Genomic DNA, 18,567 nt, shown 5'->3' with positions numbered 1-18,567 from the left:
TAGCATGCACTTATTTACAAGACAAATCTATCCTACATAATGAAGTAACTGGTAGTCACTTTCTTTAGTCATGTGGAGAAAAAAAGTCGGGACCATGATTTGAATTTGAAAGATCAAAAACTTTGAGAGATTGAAGTTCGAGCCATCAAGATTCACCTGTATTTGTTTGTAATATGTTGTTTTAAACCCTTCTGGAGAATTTTCAGTCACTAGGTGTAGGTGAGGTACCTTAGATTTTGACCTATGCATAGCACTTAAAAGGTTGCAGCAGTGAGTATGGAGCACCAAATTAACATAAATTCCAATAATTTGAGATACAGCTTTCATTATTTGAAGGTGTTTCATGTCTGTGTTTATTGTACATTTAGTCACCATTACGTCATATTTTTTCTGGCATCGTCATTTACTGTTTATCTTTGTTCATGTAAATACACAAGTGTATTACTGTATAGCCTGTTGAAATGGACATTGATTCTATGCAAGTATCAAACTGAGGAAATTTTTGTTAGAGATGAGGGTTTCTTGTTCCTTTTCCTGTAAAATTAACCTAAAAAGGTTATGTAAGCTTGCAATTGGTATGAATATGGAAATCCTTTCTGAAAATGTTGGCGTAGATATACAATTTTTTTTTTATCTCAAACTCTTGAAAGTCAATTGCCAATTGGTAAAGAAAATGATTGAATTGTTGGAAATCATCAATAAAAATATCATAAAAAATCAAGGCATATCAGCTATTGAAAGCTATGACATCATGATTTATCTTTACAAATATTGGGCACCATTGGAATGAACAGCAACTTCGGCATTACAAATTCGATAATGGATATATCAGTACTTCCAAGGCATGCTCATATAATCAGGAAAGCGGGTGGGAATGGTCCCCTTTTTAACAACCACCATTTTCTTCTATTTAGATATACAAATAATTCTAATTATATACAGATAAAAATATATTTTGTGATACAACCACCAAGCCCCCAGAAAAATTTTCTGAGGTATTATATATAATACGCTACAACCACCTTAACCCTTCCCCTTTGAATTTTAGGTGTGAAAAAAAATTTGAAGTATATAATGCATCGTATGTCACTACTTAAATGGACTGGTTCATGTTTTTCGAAAGAAATGTTTTTTATTTTTCATGTTAAAACTTAACAAGAGATGTTTGTAAAACACATATGCCCCCCATGGTGCAAAATTGAAAAGGGTTATACACACACACATCATTTAATTGAGAGTAGTATCTTCAATTCAAAATATTGAGCAGACAATATCTTCCTATGTCAAGAGTGGATTGACCATGTGACCTAAAAATCAATAGGGGTCATCAACTCCTGAAGATGTACCAGTGTACCAAGTTTGATGTCTGTCAAGCAAAGGGTTCTCAAGATATTGAACGGACAGTATATTCCTATGTCCAATTTGACCCTTGACTTTTGACCATGTGACCTTAAAATAATTAGTAGTCATCTTCTCCTGAAGATGTACCAGTGTACCAAGTTTGATGTCTGTCAAGCAAAGGGTTCTCAAGATATTGAGAGGACAGTATATTCCTATGTCCAGTTTGACCCTTGACCTTTGACCATGTGACCTCAAAATCAATGGGGGTCATCTTCTTCTGAAGATGTACTGGCGTACCAAGTTTGATGTCTGTCAAGCAAAGGGTTCTCTAGACATTGAATGGTCAGTATATTCCTATGCCCAGTTTGACCCTTGACCTTTGACCATATGACCTCAAAATCAATAGGGGTCATCTACTCCTTAGAATGTACCAGTGTGCCAAGTTTGATGTCTCTCAAGCAAAGGGTTCTCAAGATATTGAGCGGACATTATATTCCTATGTCCAGAGTAGATTGACCCTTGACCTTTTGACCTGAAAAACAATAGGGATCCTCTTCTACTCATAACTAACCCACATATGAAATATCATTATCATCAAGTGAATGGTTCTCAAGATATTGAGCGGACAACACATGGTCTACAGACCGACCGACAAACCGACCGACCGACAGGTGCAAAACAATATGCCCCCTCTTTTTCAAAGGGGGGCATAAAAATATAGCTCATTTAATGCTGACAACCAAAATTTGGACCATCTGAATGCAAGGACAAGAGCAATATTTTTTCTTAAATTCTGTGTTATGTAAACAAAGACTCAAGCCTTTTTATGTAAACAAACAAACCAGTGAAACACTAATTTTGTAATTTAAAGCATCTTCATTTTGTACAATCACAAATTGTTACTTTTTACCCCAAGTATACTTGAGATGTGATATATATAATAAACTTGGACCAGTATCCATTTATTTTGAAAACCCCGTAAACAATAATACACCCTCATCTTTGTTTTCAAAACAAATAATAAACTCTCTACAATGAACTTCTGTCATGATGAATAACCTTCATTTTTTTGTGAAGCCTTCTAAACATATTAGATTTTGATCATTTAAAGTGAAAAACAAAATTTGAAGGAAAATCGTGAATCACTCCCTTCAACGCTCCTCCATGTATTTGGAATTTGAAAGATTTTGAATATCAATCAGTCAAAAGAACATGTTAGGTTTTGTTTGTTTTGATACAATTATTTATTCTTGTAAAGAATTTTAGACAAAATATTGTGAAGACATCTTCTCCGGCTACCCCCCCCTCCCTAAAAAACGATGCTACGTGTTCATTTCCCCTTGTTCTGTAAATCTGTATTATATCCCTCTGCCACACGCCAATAACGCTAATTTTCTTCAATATCAAACACAGTAAAATAAATGAACAAAATTGTCTGATTGTTAGCTAAACCAGAAGAAAGCATGCTTAAAAAAATCGCCAAATACGTGACTTAGGTAGATTCTAAAACACAAAATACTAATGGAACAGAAGAACTTGAAAATTCCCTATTATTGCGCATAACAATTGAATTAATGTGCCCATCAGTTCAACTGATGAGAGCAATAATTGATTTGATGTGTGCATTAATTCAATTGATGAGAGAAATAATTGATTTGATGCATAGATTAATTCAATTGATGAGAGCAATAATTGATTTGATGCATAGATTAATTCAATTGATGAGAGCAATAAATGATTTGATGCTGCATTAATTCATTTGATGAGAGAAATAATTGATTTGATGCATGCTTAAATTCAATTGATGAGAGCAATAATTGATTTGATGCGTGTATTAATTCAATTGATGAGAGAAATAATTGATTTGATGCATGCTTAAATTCAATTGATGAGAGCAATAATTGATTTCATGCACGCATTAATTCAGTTGATGAGAGCAATAATTGATTTCATGCGTGCATTAATTCATTTGATGAGAGCAATAATTGATTTCATGCATGCATTAATTCATTTGATGAGAGCAATAATTGATTTGATGCAAGCATTAATTCATTTGATGAGAGCAGTAATACCTGATATCTGAAAACACAATAAGGTGTTCACAGTCCCCCTGATGCATGTAGACATAAGGTTGTCCCAGTCTAAGAGTCAGGTCTAGGAATGAAGTGTCTGCCATGGATGCGGTCTGCATGGGGCCAATGTTCCGGTCCGGATCTTTGGCCCAGTCAATGATAATTCTAAAAACAATCATAGGCCCAAAAGCATAACTTCGTAGTGAAAGCTGTCAAAACATGTTTAATCATGAAATGCACATAAAGTACTATTTTACTGATAGTGCGTTAAATGTTCTTGCACTCTGTCAAAATATATCTTGCTTTGAACTCTTGTGAAACAGCGAACGAAGACGGCTGCTCACCAACATTTTACGGGTGAGACATACTTTGTTTAAGCATGTAAGATGATAAAAATATAACATTCGTAAAAAAAATACACTTTAAAGTTACCACTAAGAGTTGCAGATTAGAATGTTTCATTCACATTTGTTTAATTTGAGCTGGTGAAGTATAGGTTGTTTATGTCTGCTCGCTACTTTCACTTGCGATGTTTTCTATCGAATTACAGTCATTAGCTCTCTAAAATTAACCCAATGAAGTAGTACATTGCATAGAGAAGTGATAACAGTTCAATAATTTTATTGACAATGTGTCTTTTTTCTTTTAAAATGACAAAGTGGTTTGATTTATCGGCATACCCCCCCCCCCTCTTCTCTCTCTCTTCTGTGGTATGCAGTACTGAGTAGTGATTAAGTTTGAACCTATGAATTAAGTCACCCCTCACACAATTAAGGATTTTGAAGTTTGGATTGAATAAGTTTTACGAGTTGTTTGGTTGTTTTTTTTTAAAGTGTCTCAGCATCATTGTCGTGCCAATCATTTTCAATATTCGCACGACGGTCGCGCTTATATTAGAGCTCCTATCCGCACGATATTCTTTTCCCAATTATAAATTTCTTCTACTTGCCCATGAGACAGAGTGAGAGATATATTTCATTTGTATGATTTTAAATCTTATAAGCTTCTGACAATTTAAAAAAAAAACCGAGATGTCTACACAATTATTTAATTTATCTCTAACTTTGACAAATGACCAGTTTAAAGTTCACTTTTAGGTATAACATATGTAGGCCTATATATATTAAAGCTAGAAACTTTATTGCAAATAATAAGGATACTAATTATAAACCAGGCAATTTAGGTTCACCACCCAATACCCAACTGTTAGTCTATCCATTTTCAGCAGTCTGATTTAAACAACCGACTTCTCTTTGCGAGTGTAAGGAGAAAGGGGTGTGTAAGACAAGTGTAAGGAAAAGGAGGGGGGATTTGACGATTCTAAGAAAGGAGGGTTTGTATTAGACGAATGTAAAGAGATGGAGGTATATTTGACGAGTGTAAGGAGAGAAGGGGGTTGGAAAAGCCCTGAATTATTCCTGACTTTCACTAACTATATAGACTACAAGCGATTTTCAAAATTTGTCGTCGTGTGTATAATCTCGCCCCCCCCCCCCTTTTTTTGTTGTAAAATTTCCTTTTTAAAAATATTATCTGTATAGACCCCCCTCCCCTTGATAAGGGATGCTATGATGTGCCTGGATAATACTGCCGTGATTTGTTGTAATGCATTATAATCTATTTTCTTTGTAAAATTACCATTAATAATTAATACCCCCCTGTCCCTAAAAACATCACAATACAATGGGTCCAGTAGTCGGTAGAGGGGTAGACTCTATTATTGAAATTTTACATTTTTGTACAATTCAGAATTAAGATTTTTAGTGTAAAAATGATTGTTTATTATGAAATGGAATCTTCAAACATGGGTATGAAAAGCAACTTTAGTGCCAATAAATAGTTTCTCATAGAAATTCTAGAAAGGAACTTTTCCATAAAAGATATGCTAGAGAAAACCTTTGGTCCTCTTTATCTATTATGTAAACAAATTCTATCATAATATAAGAGATAAATCATTAAAAACTTTGGGGGGGAAAGCATACATCGTTGATTTGTCAAAAGGCTGCGTCCATGATTATGTCGTTTTTTCCCCTATGACCTTTGACACGTATATATAATTAGGTAATTAAATATGGCGGCACCGAGTGTGCAAAACATCTATAAATGACAATTTTTTAAATGCTAAACTGGAAATACCATAATTTCACCAGTACATGTATATGTATTTTGGTAATAAAATAGGAAAACTCATTACTGGCTGTAGTCATGTGCACTGCTGTCTCTCAAATCATTGAAAAAACAGCCCTCAATGTAGAAGAACCCAGACTTGTAAATGTCCTGAAATTCAAAGAAATGGATGTACTTTAGAATTGTGAATTTTGTTGATACTCGAGTTTTATGTTATGTGACATAGAATTTTCAATTACGTGCAGTTGATAAAATGCAGTTTTAGAATAGAGACCTTAGCATAATGTTCTGGTGTGAAGTCTGGGTTTTCACTCAGATCCCCTGCCAAAGCTAAATCGTTAACACACGTGATTTTGTCTCGGAGATCTGTCAACTTCTCACCTCCCAGCACTAGGATTGTCTGGTCCAAGGCCAGCTAGAAAAGAAAATGGACTTTGTTCATTTAGTCAATTACCATATAGTCCCTTTTCTCAAGAAGTCAAATGTTCACGGTGGAAGAAATATAAACATGTTCCTGTGGTCGTCATTTCACAATAGAAGAGTTATCATTCTTTCTAGTTTTCTTGAAATGAATTCACTAAAACACCCACCCCCCCAAAAAATTAGACCCTTACAAAGGAGTGATTCTCCTGTACTCTAGGGAGCCATAAACAGATTTCTTTTTTACCATAAAAAAAAATAATAATAAATACCAACTACCAATTTCAAAAACAAAACAAATATTTCTTTGTTCATGTACAGACATAACCTGGCCTGGAGGTTATAAAACTTATACCGTACTCAAACTCAGCAATGTTTGTTTTGAGTACAACTCTGAGCAAGCTCCGAAGCATACTCGAAAAATCGAGAGCATGTACTCCATTTGAGTATAAGAATGATTTGATAAAAAAATTTATAACCTTCACCTTTGAGTATGAGTACAGTTTCAGTTTGAGAATGAAAACGTGCACCTCCAGACCTGGTGTAACATGAACATACCTTCATGTTGAAGCCAAGCTGAGCGTTGTTGGGTTGATGGATGTGAACTGTGATTACGACATCAGGATGATGGACACGAAATTCTTTGGGACAATTTTCTTCATTTGTCTTCACTGCATTTGGTGAAAAATTCTACAAATACATGATTGAGTACCTGCAATCCTAACAACAGATGTATGTGTAATCCTTACAACAGATGTATGTATAATCCTAACAACAGATGTATGTGTAATCCTAACAACAGATGTATGTGTAATCCTAACAACAGATGTATGTATAATCCTTACAACAGATGTATGTGTAATCCTTACAACAGATGTACATGTAATCCTAACAACAGATGTATGTATAATCCTAACAACAGATGTATGTATAATCCTAACAACAGATGTACATGTAATCCTAACAACAGATGTATGTATAATCCTAACAACAGATGTATGTGTAATCCTAACAACAGATGTATGTGTAATCCTTACAACAGATGTATGTATAATCCTAACAACAGATGTATGTGTAATCCTTACAACAGATGTATGTGTAATCCTAACAACAGATGTATGTGTAATCCTAACAACAGATGTATGTGTAATCCTAACAACAGATGTATGTGTAATCCTAGCAACAGATGTATGTGTAATCCTTACAACAGATGTACATGTAATCCTTACAACAGATGTATGTGTATTCCTAACAACATATGTATGTGTAATCCTTACAACAGATGTATGTGTATTCCTAACAACAGATGTATGTGTATTCCTAACAACAGATGTATGTGTATTCCTAACAACAGATGTATGTATAATCCTAACAACAGATGTATGTGTAATCCTAACAACAGATGTATGTGTAATCCTTTCAACAGATGTACATGTAATCCTAACAACAGATGTATGTATAATCCTAACAACAGATGTATGTATAATCCTAACAACAGATGTATGTGTAATCCTAACAACAGATGTATGTATAATCCTAACAACAGATGTATGTGTAATCCTAACAACAGATGTATGTATAATCCTAACAACAGATGTATGTATAATCCTAGCAACAGATGTATGTGTAATCCTAACAACAGATGTATGTATAATCCTAACAACAGATGTATGTATAATCCTAACAACAGATGTATGTATAATCCTAACAACAGATGTATGTGTAATCCTAACAACAGATGTATGTGTAATCCTTACAACAGATGTATGTGTAATCCTTACAACAGATGTATGTATAATCCTTACAACAGATGTATGTATAATCCTAACAACAGATGTATGTATAATCCTAACAACAGATGTACATGTAATCCTAGCAACAGATGTATGTGTAATCCTAGCAACAGATGTATGTGTAATCCTTACAACAGATGTATGTATAATCCTAACAACAGATGTATGTATAATCCTAACAACAGATGTATGTATAATCCTAGCAAGATGTACGTGTAATCCTTACAACAGATGTACGTGTAATCCTTACAACAGATGTACGTGTAATCCTTACAACAGATGTATGTGTATTCCTAACAACAGATGTATGTGTAATCCTTACAACAGATGTATGTGTAATCCTAACAACAGATGTATGTATAATCCTAACAACAGATGTATGTGTAATCCTTACAACAGATGTACGTGTAATCCTTACAACAGATGTATGTGTAATCCTTACAACAGATGTATGTGTAATCCTAACAACAGATGTATGTGTAATCCTTACAACAGATGTATGTGTAATCCTAACAACAGATGTATGTATAATCCTAACAACAGATGTATGTGTAATCCTTACAACAGATGTATGTGTAATCCTAACAACAGATGTATGTGTAATCCTAACAACATATGTACATGTAATCCTTACAACAGATGTACATCTAATCCTAGGAACAGATGTATGTGTATTCCTAACAACAGATGTATGTATAATCCTAACAACAGATGTATGTGTAATCCTTACAACAGATGTATGTGTAATCCTAGCAACAGATGTATGTATAATCCTAACAACAGATGTATGTGTAATCCTAACAACAGATGTATGTGTAATCCTAACAACAGATGTACGTGTAATCCTAACAACAGATGTATGTGTAATCCTAGCAACAGATGTATGTGTAATCCTTACAACAGATGTATGTGTAATCCTAACAACAGATGTATGTATAATCCTAGCAAGATGTACGTGTAATCCTTACAACAGATGTATGTGTAATCCTAGCAACAGATGTATGTATAATCCTAACAACAGATGTATGTGTAATCCTAACAACAGATGTATGTATAATCCTAGCAACAGATGTATGTATAATCCTAACAACAGATGTATGTGTAATCCTAACAACAGATGTATGTGTAATCCTAACAACAGATGTACGTGTAATCCTAACAACAGATGTATGTGTAATCCTAACAACAGATGTATGTATAATCCTAACAACAGATGTATGTGTAATCCTAACAACAGATGTACGTGTAATCCTAACAACAGATGTATGTGTAATCCTAACAACAGATGTATGTATAATCCTAACAACAGATGTATGTATAATCCTAACAACAGATGTATGTATAATCCTAGCAACAGATGTATGTGTAATCCTAACAACAGATGTATGTATAATCCTAACAACAGATGTATGTATAATCCTAGCAACAGATGTATGTGTAATCCTAACAACAGATGTATGTGTAATCCTAACAACAGATGTATGTATAATCCTAGCAACAGATGTATGTGTAATCCTAACAACAGATGTACATGTAATGTAAGTGTACATGAAGATGTCAAATTCAAATGTACCTATATAAGAACAGTGCACACAGTCCCACAACACTGATGATAACAAAAAGGATAATAAACAGATTTGCCTTAAATTAATCAGTTTCATTTACAGATATTCACAAATTAAATAACAAAGGTAATCTGTGAACATACTATAATATACACATTAATGCATTAATGCTAACAGTAAAATTTTCCTTAAGACATGTATACTTATGTACATACTATATATAGAATTCTTGTCTATAAATAATTATTGATTAAATCAAATATTTATAATTCTCTCTGGATCTTCATTAATGAATTTCTCTAAAATGTTGATTTTTACAAAAACTACGTTAGATTTGAAGATGATACAAACCATTAAAAAGTCACACTTTTTCATTCTCATTGATCGCTTGATGAAAGTATTATAGGTGGTGCTCTGCTGCCTCCGCTCAAGTTCTTCCTGTTGCATCCTGAAAATGAATGATTACGGTAAAAATAGGTGTTAGTCTTAGCAATTCTGTTCATTGTTAATATGCTATACTGTTTGGTTAAACAAAATATAAAGTTGCCAGTGAAATAAAATTGTGGTACATACATGTGTACAGTTTGCACATTTCAGTTTATACTTTAACAATTACATTTTTTTCAGCACTTATGACAATTGCATACAGCTTTATTTTCAGTAATGTTTTACTTTCACTATAAACAGTAAATATTGTAAACTGCAGTGAAAAAAATATAGTCATAGCCTTTACAAATGGAAATAAATAAACAAAACTAAGTGAATTCAGAATTGAGGTTTCCATTGCAAAATTTGGAAATAACCTGGTAAAAACTGAAAGCTGTGTACAGTTGTTTTTCAAAAGACACCATGGATAATTTTGCACATAAGATGAAAAAAAGATCAATTTTTGCAGTATTTTAAACTTTAGCAGAAATGTATGAACTTTGAAACAAGAGGCCCACAGGCCTTATCGGTCACCCGAGTACTAGTGAAAACTATCACTACTTCCAAGAGCTATGAAATCTAAAAAAAATTTCCTGTTCTGAATATCTAAGCTAAATTCTAATGTTCAGCAACAGTATATAACAAGATGTGTTCTTAAAACTTCAATGCCCTCAAAAGTGCATACACTAATGAGAGGCTTTACATAATATAACATATGTATTAACATTAAAAGATATGACTAATCTGGACCCATCCTAGAGTCAAATCCCTGGGTTGTGAAATTCACCATTTCTTGTACATCCTTTTCTGCTTTTCTTAAGTATGTATTTATATTTTATACAGTATCAGCAAACTTTAAATAAGTCCTTCAAATCATTAATATAATTTTGACACCACCCTGAAACCAAACCCTCACCCCTTGGATCATGCAATTCACAAGTTTGATAAAAGACTACCTGCTCCTTCTAAATATCCATTTAGTATCAATAACACTAAAGAAGATGTTAATTAAATGTTTTACACATAAACACTATATACTAAGTTTGGCTCCACCCTGGGGTCAAAACCCCTACTCCGATCCTATATGATGTTAGAGGCCTTCCTGCTCTACATCATGCACTATGCATTTAATTTTTCTTAAATATATGTAGTTGTAGAGAAATTTTTTGAAAATTGGTCAATTTTGGGCAGTCTTTGCCCCACCCCTAAGGCCCCAGGGGTGCAGGAATCCTGAAATTTACTATTTATGTTCCCCTTGTTCCAAAGATCCTTCCAACCAAATTTGAAAAGAATTGGAATAGTAGTAATCAAGAAAAAGAAAAAAAAACATTTCTATTGTTCATACATCTAATAACCGACCATTTTGGCCCCACTCTAATACCAAAACCCCTACCCCTGGGATCATCGAATTTACAATTTTGGTAAAGGATTACCTGCTCTTTCTAAATATCCATTTAGTTTCAATACACCAGTTTCAAGATAAGAGCTCTCCTGTGTAGGAGGTACATTTAGTAGAACTTTGATTGCCTAAGTGGGTCTGAGTGAACCTACAGTCAGTGAGGAAGACGATAAAATGTATTAACCTACTGTTATGGACTGAAATCTCTAGTATTCTACCTACTTGAGGGTCATCAGATTCACATCAGCAGGTACTGTTTGGACTGAAATCTCTAGTATTCTACCTACTTGAGGGTCATCAGATTCACATCAGCAGGTACTGTTTGGACTGAAATCTCTAGTATTCTACCTACTTGAAGGTCATCAGATTCACATCAGCAGGTACTGTTGGGACTGAAATCTCTAGTATTCTACCTACTTGAGGGTCATCAGATTCACATCAGCAGGTACTGTTTGGACTGAAATCTCTAGTATTCTACCTACTTGAAGGTCATCAGATTCACATCAGCAGGTACTGTTTGGACTGAAATCTCTAGTATTCTACCTACTTGAGGGACATCAGATTCACTTCAGCAGGTACTGTTGGGACTGAAATCTCTAGTATTCTACCTACTTGAGGGACATCAGATTCACATCAGCAGGTACTGTTTGGAACATCTCTGACAGTTTGGGTTCGTTATTACATTTCAATGTTGATTCTCTACAACATAAAGGTCATAAATGTATGCAATCTTATCACTGAAGCTATACGACTTTTTTTTTTTTTTTTATGTTTTAGCAACACTAAATTAATATGCTAAGCACTCATCAGAAACATCATATACCGTAAATATATTTTGCATGATAAAATACAGTGATGCAACAAAGCATACATGGACAGAAAATTGACTATGCCGATAATGGAATATTCCAATTCCCAATGTTTTGGGCCTCTGATATCTCTAAAAATTGTAATGATGTCCATTTCCTCATAAATGCTTTGCAGTTGTAAACAATGCGTGTCTGAATATAGATTAATATAGAAGATAAATTTTTATTGCTAGAAATTATAACAGAAATGAAAGTAGAATGTAAGAAATAAACTCCACAGTGCAAAATAAAAATCACCTGTGCATGGCTGTGGCCTTATATTGCTGTATTCTTGCATTGCTGTCTCAAAATCTTATTATAAAACAAGATGTGTTTGTGAAACACTGATGCCCCTGTATGACAGCAAAGTAATTCTGGTACCATCAGAAATTAGGTCTTGTCAAAAGGAATACACAAATTGACAAGTGAAATATGTAAGTCCCATCACTCAGCATTCAAAAGTTATGACAAGGTTAAAGTTTTCAAAAAGAAGGTCAAACTCCAAGGTAACAGTCGTGAGGTCAAAAATTCTGATACCAAAAGAAAAGCCTTGTGACAAGGAATACATAAGGTCAATTCAACTTAATTTGTAGATTATCATATGGGGTCACAAAAAAATATGGGGTAGGTGGGAGGATTTTATTTTCTAATTTTTATTTCCCCAAGAAATAACATTAATGATAAAAGGCATCACACAAAGTGTTAATCAAGTTAACATTCAAAGAATCCTTGGTAGAAGATATAAAACCAACATTCTGTGACTTTAATCATTCACTCATGTCACTGGGAAGCAAGTTTGTTTGAAATCGTAATTTTTGCGAAAATAACAAAAATCGGGGTGGGCCTTTTTTGAGGGGCAGACGGGAAAGTTAATCTATCAATTAATTTTAATTGGCCTAAGTGAAATATGAAAGCCCTATCACCATCCAATAGACAAGTTATGGCCAAGGTTAGTTTTTGCGAACATGCAGACCATCAATTTATTATATGCCCCTGAATTAGCATAAAAATTCCTGACATATTTTCCAACTACACCTGTGTCCAAACATATCTTCAAACAGTCATTAAAATGATTAAAGCCCCATGCAAACCAAAGAAAAGAATTTTTTAAAGATACAAATTTGCAAGAATACAGTGATATTTAAAAAGACCTCATTCAGATAATCACTTTTTTATTATCTTGATTAAGAGGTTCCTATTTTGTTGCCACTTATTACTTACTGTGAAATTGATTAATATGAAAACAGTGACAAGAAATATTAACTTTGTAACAGTAATAATTTATGCAGTTATATTTACTTAAAATACAATAATTGTAGGCAAATTTATGCCTTTGTGCCTTCTAGGGCTGAAATGATATGCCCCTTGTACGATATAATATGTATTGCAATACTTATGCCAATATTCAATATTTCCAATATGATACAGTTCACAGAAGAAAAAAAAAACCAATAATAACTTAAAGAAAAATTTAATTACAAAGATTCACAGTCACAGTAAAATGTTTCCAAACCAACTAACAGCAAGCCTTAAGATACCTGTTTGTTCTGTGGTTTAAACTAAAGTTCATTATAATATTATTGTTTTTGTAAGACTCAAAGCTAAGAAGAGTCTGACCGTTATCGCACACCATTTTATCCCTCATAATGCATGTAAAAATAATAAGTACATGTCAAGGCTGAAGTCTTTTACTGAACCTAATTAAAACATGTAAAAATGAAAAACAAAAAAGCATTAACCCGAAGTTCGAGGCAATGAATCGAATATTGAATCGAGCGTTTATATTGAACAGTATCGATATTTCAGTGAATCATTTCAGCCCACCTTCATGGACACCTCGTCACTACCAGTTACCTTGAATTACCGAAATGCCCATTAAAACTACCGAAATTCCCCTTCAAACCAATTTTTACAACTACACATTGAAAGATATGGGGTTGATTGTGTACTTGAGATTAACTCAGATGAAATTTCAATAAAATATGTATCTAACCAATGATTAATAGCACTCATAAAACAGTGGGAAAAAATTAACAGTGAACAATTCACACAAATATTATATTGGGGGGAAAATTATGAGAATATAAACATGAAAACTGCATGTAAAAAAACTTTGGTGATATACATACATGTATAGATTTTGATATAGTTACTGTTCTTTGAAACATCTTGAATGTGAGAATTGAACACAATTTTCCCCATTTACAATCACAATTTAGCATTTTATTATCTAAATTGAACATATATCAACTTTTTATGCATTTATGTATTATAGTACATTGAAAGGGGAATTTCAGTCGTTTTAGGGGGCATATTGGTAGTTTATGGGGGCATTTCGGTAAATCAAGGGCATTTTGGTACTACTGGCAAAACACAGGGGCTTCTTATCCATTTTGTTCTCAATCTATACATAAATATCTAACATCAAGAGATGACTCGAAAATAGGATACCGGTTGTAAACAAAGCCCAAAATCACCCTAGTTTCAAGAAACACATCGAATATACCTATCTTACATGTCCTAAGGACGTTAACTTAAATATATATCTCCTAAAACAAGTCCAACATAGTCCAATCCTTTCATAGTTAATTTAATGAGTTTTATAGATGAAAATAATTCAAGCTATCTGCATTGTTGCCGATCATGCATAGGAAAAGATAACGTCTGCAATGAAACTAACTTCCAGCTTTCAGACACTATATATTAGAATAAAAAACTTATGATTTATATATACATGTGTATAATCAACAATGAATATTAGCTTATACTACGCTACTAATCTCGGCTGAGATTCGGCTTGGCTAAATATTTGTCAAATCATTTATTTGAAGCGAATAGCAGTGTCACCTTAGTGCACTTTAATTGCTAGACCTGGCCGAAGCTGAAAGTAAATTTCCAGACATGAATTATGAAGGACTGCTCCAAGAGTCTGTGAAGGCGTCAGTCCAAATATTCAGCCAAGCCGAAATTAACTAGGCTACTAGCTATTTACCAACTTGCACAGATGTTTGCGCATGCTAGGGGTCTTTGTGTGGGAGGAAACCCATGTGGCCAATTGGGTGACCACCAATACCCTCTCACACTACAACCACTGTCCATCACGGGGATCGAACTCGGGTTGCAGCGAAGCGAGTGCTGTTAGTTTCATTGCAGGAGTTGTTTAACGCCCTTTATATAGGGAGATTCGATCTGTTTCTTGGAACTAAGGTGAATTTGAGCTTTGTTTACAACCGGTTTCCTATTTTTGAGTCATCTCTTGTTAGATATAATATATAGATTGGGAACAAAATGGATAAGAAACCCTATTCTCTTTTTAGAGAAGTCGAGAGGCATAGCCTTCATCGACTTCTCTTCGCAAGCATTCATATTTTGATTCTGGAAAACGTGTAAATGCCGGAGTCGGTGACGGTTTATGCTTCGACCAATGTTTCGACTCAGATGTGCCTGGATTTACGCAATAGACACCTTGTTTTCAAAGATTTAGCAGTAATGCACAAAACTGTCACAAGGAAATAACACTTACTTGCTTTTAAGGCTGTTCAAAATTAATTCTACCTTTAACGTCACCTCAAAACTTCAAAACCTACGAGGGAGGGAGGAAAAAAATAAACAAACAAAAATTTTAAACAAATGTGTATTTATTGAATATCACCTATTCAGTGACCCAAAAATCAACAATTTCAATTAGACATCACCCAATTTAGTGACCAAAAACGTAATATGTCAAATTAAACACATTGTGGGATTTGATTTTCAAGTCCAAGTCAATTTTTGCGTTTTCCCAGCAAAGACCTTTTCCTTCATCTGGGTTTGTATCCCTTCTGCGAACACACCATGCAGATTGGGTGAGCAGAGGAGTGGCTTGCGATAATATCAAGTGGTACATCCAATGGATTTTCATCACCACAAACATAGCAAACTAAAGGAAAACTTCCTTTTGTGGAAATAGTTGCTAGACACATGTGACTCAGTTACAATTAAAATTATGATGACAATATTTCATACATTTTTATAATGACACATCTTAAAGTTTAAAATATGCTTTACTTTGTTCTGTGTTGATTTTTTTTTAAATACAATTTTGAAAGGAAGATGCTAATCTGGTGTACCACAACTAAAAGATCAGGATTGTACCTTCACATCTACAAATACAAGGCAGGATTCCGATAGTTTAGGATGCCTTCAAATAAATTGATTAAATAATTACAGTTTTTTTTTTAATGCTTTTAATTTTTATGATTAAATGCTTTGTACAAAGTAATTATCAATCAGCAAGTTCTGTATTTCCAATCGTAGTACAAACTGTCATGAAATAGTACATTGGAACTCTTCAGTGTTGAGAGGGTAAATATGAAATGTGATAGGGAGTTAATAGGGTGTCTAAGACGAAAAGTTGAAGCGATCAAGGAATTGCTTAACCCATTTTAATCACAAAAAGTGGCTGAATTTCAGGCAAGATTTCCCGAATCACTTTGTGTGACACTGGTCTGACATTTGGAAGAGGCATCAGTCCAAATATCCAGCCTCGACGAATCTCGCTGAGATTAGTTCGGTTCAAACCATCTTTGTACGTTTTCTTTACTTTAATAATGGCATATACTTCCATTTTCTTCATTTAAGGGCCTCTGATTAAATTTTTCAGTGCGTTTTCCTCTTACACAGGATGTAGAATTAAAGGGACTGGTTCACGATTTTTTATCAAAATATTTTTCATTTTTGATGTTAAACATTAAAAATATAACTCATTTAATGTTGACAGCCAGAATGTTGACCTTCTGAATGCAAGAATGAAAGCAATATTTTAGCCTTAAACCTGTGTTATGTAAACAAAGACTCGAATCTTTTTATGTAAACAAACAAACAAGTGAAATATTGATTTTGTAAATAATTCATCTTAATTTTGCATAATCACAAATTTTAACTTTTAGATGACACATTTTACTCCCAAAATGCTTGTAATGTGAAAGATATTATAAACTTAGATCGATATCCATTTCTTTTGAAAATTTCGTAAACAATAGCATACCGCAATCTTTGTTTACAAAACAGATAATAAACTCTCTAAAATGAGCTTCTGTGATGATGTATAACCTTAATTTTCATTTGAAATCTTTCAAACACATTAGACAGTAGATTTTGATCATTAAAAGTGAAAAACAAAATTTTGGGTAAAATCGTGAATCAGTCCCTTTAAGTCGCTAAATGAAAAACCAAACCTGAACGACTACTTCAAATCCGGATTTCTTTGTTTTTTCAAAACAGCAATTTCGCAGAAACCTACGCGCGCGGGTGACGTTAAACGTAGAATTAACTTTAGACAGCCTAATCCATTTTCAACATGTCCCCTGTCCCGGGTTTAAATCACAACTCTGTTTACTTTCTCTTAACTGGTCCCCTATTTTGACAACTCCCAAGACCAGTTAATGTAAACCCGGGACAGGGGACATGTTGAAAATGGATTAAAAGCAAGTAAGTGTTATTTCCTTGTGACGGTTTTGTGCATTACTGCTAAATGTTTGAAAACAAGCTGTCTATTGCGTAAATCCAGGGCAGGCACATCTGAGTCGAAACGTCGGTCGAAGCATAAATCGTCACCGACTCCGGCATTTACACGTTTTCCAGAATCAAAATATGAATGCTTGTGAAGAGAAGTCGATGAAGGCTATGCCTCTCGACTTCTCTAAAGAGAATAAAGAAACCCCTGTGGACAAAATATACTTTCTATTCTTAAATTGAAGGGCTAACATATCTTAATATTTGAACCGAAGTCTACTCGGAAATACCGCCAGGATGACTCGATCTCGCCTGAATCTGGACCACAGGGGCTTGCTCATAGTATTTATTTGGACCTACCCACACACGATGTTGAGCTCCTGAAGCGTGTCTACAGGAATTCCCATCTCTGAGGAAAATGTCTGCAGCATTGCCTTCTCATTATCAACTGAGCCTCTGTCCATTCCTGGTATGGCTGATGGATCCCATGATTCTAAAAATCCACGGACTGACATCGGTTGAAGAGCGTCTCGATGAACTCCCAACTTCTCCATTTTATTCAGAGAAAATTCGAACAAGCTTTTATGTGTAGCTCGCACCCGATGATTTTTTTCTGTTTTTATTTTGAACCCGATTTTTAAAAAAACTGCATAACATTTTATAGTGTCATTCTTGGTGGGTATATACATTATTAGTCAAGCCAACCAGAGATTGGTAATGACAGAGAATCTTGTTATAGAGTTTGAAACTTAATTACCGTAATTTTCTTTTGTATTTTACTTAGCAAAATCTTAATTTTTCAAAGATTTTTTATTCTTATAATAGACCTACTTGTGTGACAAGTTGAATACGATCAACTTTTATCCAATTTTCGAACAAGAGGCCCTTGGGCCACACCGTTCACCCAAGTCACCTAGCTTTGCCCCGCTGTTGTGATTTTTAATATATATATATATATTTATTCCCATAAAAAATTTTCAAGGGTTCTGACGTTACTGAAAATTAATTCACACTACATGGGGTAATTTCTGTGGAAACGGGAGGGGGGGTATTTATATACCCCCCCCCCCCCCCCCGTTTCCA

At 34.1% G+C, this 18,567-nt stretch overlaps 1 protein-coding gene across 1 annotated transcript in view; it reads right to left on the bottom strand.

Moving 5' to 3' along the window:
• The window catches only part of LOC125651841 (snRNA-activating protein complex subunit 3-like), a 23,760-nt gene extending 5,677 nt beyond the window's left edge, over positions 1–18,083 (bottom strand). Inside the window, exons 1-7 of the mRNA XM_048880644.2 lie at positions 17,845–18,083; positions 11,756–11,842; positions 9,670–9,766; positions 6,519–6,650; positions 5,815–5,955; positions 5,608–5,690; positions 3,414–3,578 (exon numbers count right to left, since the gene is read on the bottom strand). Of these exons, the coding sequence (XP_048736601.1) occupies positions 3,414–3,578; positions 5,608–5,690; positions 5,815–5,955; positions 6,519–6,650; positions 9,670–9,766; positions 11,756–11,842; positions 17,845–18,038 (899 nt within the window). The 5' untranslated portion in view covers positions 18,039–18,083. The remainder of the gene's footprint in view (positions 1–3,413; positions 3,579–5,607; positions 5,691–5,814; positions 5,956–6,518; positions 6,651–9,669; positions 9,767–11,755; positions 11,843–17,844) is intronic.
• Between the last annotated feature and the right edge of the window lie 484 nt (positions 18,084–18,567).

The sequence above is a fragment of the Ostrea edulis genome, chromosome 5, assembly GCF_947568905.1.
Source record: "Ostrea edulis chromosome 5, xbOstEdul1.1, whole genome shotgun sequence".
In the NCBI taxonomy this organism is placed as follows: domain Eukaryota; kingdom Metazoa; phylum Mollusca; class Bivalvia; order Ostreida; family Ostreidae; genus Ostrea; species Ostrea edulis.
This window is presented reverse-complemented; position numbering and strand designations above follow the sequence as displayed.